Source organism: Clarias gariepinus, chromosome 5 (assembly GCF_024256425.1).
Source record: "Clarias gariepinus isolate MV-2021 ecotype Netherlands chromosome 5, CGAR_prim_01v2, whole genome shotgun sequence".
In the NCBI taxonomy this organism is placed as follows: domain Eukaryota; kingdom Metazoa; phylum Chordata; class Actinopteri; order Siluriformes; family Clariidae; genus Clarias; species Clarias gariepinus.
In genome coordinates, this window is record NC_071104.1 from 18,845,013 (window position 1) to 18,851,012 (window position 6,000).

General features: G+C 38.5%; 1 protein-coding gene across 1 annotated transcript in view; it reads left to right on the plus strand.

Moving 5' to 3' along the window:
- LOC128524165 (NALCN channel auxiliary factor 1) overlaps positions 1-6,000 on the plus strand; it is a 111,921-nt gene extending 105,921 nt beyond the window's left edge. The window contains exons 2-3 of the mRNA XM_053496562.1: positions 3,464-3,635; positions 4,888-6,000. Of these exons, the coding sequence (XP_053352537.1) occupies positions 3,464-3,635; positions 4,888-5,168 (453 nt within the window). The 3' untranslated portion in view covers positions 5,169-6,000. The remainder of the gene's footprint in view (positions 1-3,463; positions 3,636-4,887) is intronic.

Genomic DNA, 6,000 nt, shown 5'->3' on the forward strand with positions numbered 1-6,000 from the left:
ATGCCTTACACTCTCTAGGAATTGCCTCATGTTCCTTGTATATACATGTACAGTTTTTATGCTTGGTGTCCTCCAGTATTGTGGTTCACTCTCCAAACTTACTTGTATAAAATACTTTCTGTGTCAAGCCTTCTTGTGATTATACACTTCAGTGGGAGTAGAGTACAACCATAAAATGAGTTAATTATTTGTAACGAGAAAAATTACAATAATTGCTTGAATTATTGGGACATTCAAGGAACATGAACACAATGATCCTAAAGTTTTCAGGATGGCTTTTACACGTGTGAGTCTTTTGGCAGGCATCGCATAGGTAGAACTGACACCTCACAGCTTTAGCATGAGCAAGACAAGATCATTGATCCTAAGTTTAGACTACTGGCTGTGTGAAACTTTACATGTTTTTTTCTTTGTATTCCTCCGACCTCCTAAAAATTTCCATGCAAGTAGATTATTTACACTTAACTTCCACTAAGTGTGTGTGAATCTGGGTATTGTGGGTAAATCCCTGCCTCTCACCCAGTGATGCTCAAATAGATTCCGGATCAACCATGACCCTGAGCAGGATAAAACAAGTAGTGAGGATGAATAAATGAATAGGACATCAGATTGGGTATTAAGTTTAACTAATATTCCAAAGCAGAAGACATAATTTAAAACATAGTGAAGCTGCAAGAACACTCAGCTAATATACTGAATTAATATTGTCTACTCAAAAGTTTCACAAGCTCCTTGTTAGGGTGACATTGAGGGTAAATGCCATTATTTGTATGCGCATAAGCTTAGATTACACACCATAAATGTAATCTTAACTGTAACATTTGACCAAACCTTTTTATGGTTTAAAATGGACTTTTTAAAAATTTGGTTATACTGACAAAAGACAAAAAAAAAAAAAACTTGATTCATTAGAAATTATCCTAAACCACTAGGTCATTGTCTGCTGACGTAAGGACATTCTGATGTCCTCTGGTTAATGTAACAGCTTGTTATCTGATTTCACTTCAGAAATTGTATTTACTTTGAAAGTCAGTCATCCAGACAGGCATGAGCTGAAGAAGAGGCTTCATTTCTACCCATTTCTATGATTTGTTATCCTCCACTAATGTCTGCTTTACTTATGCCTCACAAGGGATTCATTATATGATCAGACGTTAGCAAACGCCCGCCAAGAGGTTTGTTCTCTGTCAATCTAATTGAAGTACTTACATGAGAATGCAGAAGGCAGGGGTAAAACAGCACACAAGAAGAAAATGTGCTTTTTACAGGGTACACACTAGTGACGCCATATAAATATTTGATCTGAGTTGAGTGGACTGTGTGCAGTCAGGCAAGAAGCTGAGCTTAGGGCAAATCCAGTGATTCACTGCACCCATAATTACATATGTTACTTTTTGAAAAGGCACTAGAGACAGACCAGTCAAACAACTGACCCATGAATCAATGAATGAATTCAACAAGGTATAAAATTAATTAATCAGTTAATCAGTCTATCTATCTATCTATCTATCTATCTATCTATCTATCTATCTATCTATCTATCTATCTATCCATCCATCCATCCATCCATCCATCCATCTATGACTAGCTGGCCGTGATATTAGTTGTGACTGCTAAAATCTAAAGTCTATAAGTAGCAGGCACAATGAAGCAGGAAGAGCTGAGCAATGCATTTCATCAAATCTTGAATCAAAAGCATAATAAGAATGATGTAAGGCTATTGCAACTAGTATTATCATTTCAACTATATCGACTAGTATAATAGTATAACAGTAACAGTTGACAGAAATCTACAAGCAATCTTCCAAAATCTGGAGAAAGCCTTCTCAGAAGTGGACACGATGGGAACAAACTACAGTAAATATTAATGCCAAACATTTCGAATAGGATGTTCAGCAACCATATAGTGCGTGTGTACACCTAAATATCACATTCATTTGTGGTTATCGAACATCCCATTTCAGATTAATTCCCTCTTTGCTGTTATAGTAATGGCTTCCATGCACATAGATGGTGCAGTATGGCTGTGGGGATTTGCCCATTCAGCCACAAGAGGGTTAGTGAGGTCAGGCACTGAATGTCAAGAGAGAACACATAGTATACAGTTGGGATTGCAATTTATCCCAGGGGTATTTAATGGGGTTGAGGTCAGGGCTCTGCACAGGTCACTTGACTTCTTCCACTTGAACCTTGTCCACTTGAAAGCCAGTGAAAGGAATTTGTAATGCTACAGAATACAATAACGTTGCAGACAATTGTGGCTTTCAACTTTATTGCAACTGTAAAACCTCTGGCCATATAGCATATATCAGTCCCAGGGTCCCATCTTTACACCATTCTGTATATTTTTCTTACAGCTGTGTGTATCAGTCACCCTGATCCATCTATATGGATTATCAGTCTATATATCTATGCATCCATCCATCCATCCATCTATCCATCCATTGCAGATTGAAGACATTAGATGTACACCCAGAAAAAGCCAGTGTTTTATTAGTAATTGTGACAGCTAAGTGGATATGATGTCATGTTTTGTCTTAGCGAAAAATGATGAGTAGCTATAAAAGACATTCTCAAGCTCTCAACGACTAAGTGCTATTAGTGCATTAATGCTCATTCATCAAGCTTTTTAATGCTGACCTGGATATCAGATTATGTGCCAATGAAGTTGTATTATATAGAGTGTTTCTTTTGATTTCATGAACATACAGAGATCAGTGTTGAAGAACAAAGCATTTTTTTAAAAAAGTCATCCGAAAACAAGCATTTTTAAAATCTCTGCTTACAAACACTGTTAATTACTTAATACCTGTGTGTACATATTGTGATATGTGATGTGAAATGTGGCTTTTGCTGAGCACTAATTTAAACTGATTGTGAACTGTCAGTGTAACCTTCAACAGTGCATTTATAAAGAGAGCTGTCTTCACCACTTTGTTCTCAGATGGTTTGATGATTGACAGCCTGCCTGAAGTAATATTGTAAAAATGTTTTAATAACTTTACAAAGGTTCTGACAAAAGGATAATTCGGAGCCATGGGATTACTGTAGTTGCTGTCAAAACAAAGATGGGCATACCATATTGAGAAGAACATATTTAAAGGACAAAATGGCGCATTTATTTTTGATTGACTAGCTGTGAAAAAAACTAGCATGAAATCTTGTTGATGCCAAAATCTGTGTTCAGTACTTTCTGCTGTTCTGTGAGCATAAAATGCCCCATATGCTGCAAACGTGCAGAACACAATGTGATTAAGTCTATGGATGGTGGAGGGAATATTTGGATGGTGGAGAGGAGGAAAATAAATGCATGTGCATCAGGGGAGGGGGCGGGGGGTTGCCATGATACTAGGGCAGAAGGTATTAGATTCGAACTGTTAGCACAGTATCAGTGATATGTTATTAACTGCAGTGGATCCTTACTGACCCTGGTCTGTCTTTCTCTGCATTTTCTATTTTTCAGACTGTCTACAAACACTGGCTGTGTTTCCAGTACTTCCAGACCACACAGATGCATTGCAGTAACAGGATCCCATGCAGACAGTACTGCCTGGAGGTCCAGCAGAGGTGTCCATTCATATTGCCTGACAATGACGAGTTAATTTATGGTGGAAGCCCTAGTTTTATATGCACAGGTAGGCATGTACACTGTATCTGGCTCTGCATGCTGTCTCTGCAGTTGCATTGCAGTGCAATAAGGTCTCCATTCATTCATCAGAGTTTGTTTGCAATGCCACCTGCTGGTCACACAGAGATGTAGCACAATGTTGAGTTTTTTCCTACCTTCACCTGTGAAGAGGCAAACCAGCCTTTTTAACTTTTGAGCCAAATGTGTTAAAGAGTGATATCATATATATATATATATTTGTGTTGTCCTTTTTTTATGTTGTACTTTTTTTTTTTTTGTACTTTGGAATTACCACAGGAAGTAACTTGGGTTTTTCTCCCAATTGATATCTGCTCAATAGTTTTTATGTTGGCAGCACAGTAGCTCAGGGGTTAGCACGCACCATCAGGGTTGGTGGTTCAAATCTCACCTCCAGTCTGTCTGTGTTTACATGTTTTTCCTGTGCTTTGTGGGTATCCGGAGTTCCTCCCACAGTCCAAGAACATGCAGTGTGTAGGCTGATTGGCATTTCCCGTAGTGTGTGATTGTTTATGTATGTGGGGGTGTGCTTGGGCCTTGCAAAGGGTTGGCATCTCATCCAGGGTGCACACTGCCTAGTCCACTGAGTTCCCTGGAACATAACAATGCTTACTTAGGAATGAGGAATGAAAATGGGTTTTACAAAAGGACCTGCACTACATGTTTGATAAACCAGCTGAAAGCATCCTGGTGAATTATTTTATCTCTTGCCAGCTTGTTTTGTTGATTTCCAAAAGCAATTTCTATTTCCAATATTTATAACTAACACTAAGCATTTGCATTTTATCCTGAATTTATTTGTGGAAAGGATGTCAGTCCATTTCTACCACTCAGGGCGATTTTTTTTTTTTTCATTAAAATAAAACAAAAACATAGTTTTTTTTCTAAACACACATTTTATCGTTACAAAATTAATTGTCCTAGCAGTTTGAGTGTTTGTAATATATTTATTTATAAATGTGTCTAAATATCATGTGCAAACCTCATTTATTTATTTTATTTTTAAAGGTTGTTTTGAATACTAGATATTAACCTAGGCATTCTCCTCACACAGTGATAACTCTATCTATTCACAAATTTCTTTGTCTGAATAATTATATAATCTTACAAAAAAAAAAGTGTCAAAAAATGGATTTAGATTTTTGATAAGGATTGGAAGTGAAAGTGGTGTATTGAAATGATGTGTTTTCAAACCCACTGTTAGTGCATGCTGTCTAATGATGTGTTGCTGTGTCTCTCAGGGCTTCTAGAAGACAGCTCTTCAGATGTAGAAGCAGAGTGCTGTGACGTTCGATGGGACAGCAAGTCTGACAACAGCTCCAAAGGGACTTTGAAAAGAACTCACCCGTCATGCCAGCACGGGACGTCTCTGAGCTCGTCAGCAAACTCCAGACTGTGCAACAGCAGGCTCAAACTGTGCTTGCTAGTCCTGGTCCTGCTCCATACTGTGGCCACAATCACAGCCTCCCACAACCTCAGCACCATGTCCTCCCTGGAGGAGAACTCCACTAATGAGGAGTGACGAGGCAGACGATCATTACAGCCAGCAAACGTCAGTAGTCAGTCCAGTTCGGATTGATTGCAGAGCTTTCTGGGACTCCTAGTGCAGGACGGGATTACTGTGGACATGCAATCAACAGAGCAAACAAACGGACTGACTCGCGAACATCAAAGAACACTGGACAAACTTAGTCCAATGTCATGAACAAGGGACAACACCACAGCCTTTTGTTGAAAGAGACCTCTCTAGGGTGGAGTTCTCTCGCACCATATTTTTTACACTGTGTCAAATGGTTTGGATTTCAGTTGCACTAGATGACTACAGGATCTCTTCATGTTCTTGTTTTCTTTTCATTACTGGTCTTTGTGCAGGAAAGGATAGGACACATGGATGGGTTACGTGTATATTATAAAAATGAAAATACGAGTGTGTGCATGTGTGTGTATGTGTGCATATCTGTACCCACCCATATGCTTCATAAATGCTGCTCTGTCCATCACAAGGACTACTATGGAGCCTAGGGAAGAGTTCTAAGTCAGAAAGTACAAATCTACCTAATTAAGTCCAAATCCTGAGCTCAAACCTAGCATTCTGATTTACTAATTGATTCTCCCTTGCTAAAGCTAATACAGTAGTTCTGCCAGTGCAATGCGTTTGGGACAGTAGGTCATGTGGTTTTGAAGCACCGGTTACGTGTGCAATATACAAAAAAAAGGTTATTGACTGGATATAGACATGATTGTTAAAAAAGACTTTGTCAAATTTAATCTTTCGAAATATGATTCATTATAGAGGGAAATGTTTCCTCTTTTCTATGTCCACTCAACTACCACTAAAGCATACAGTCCGTAAT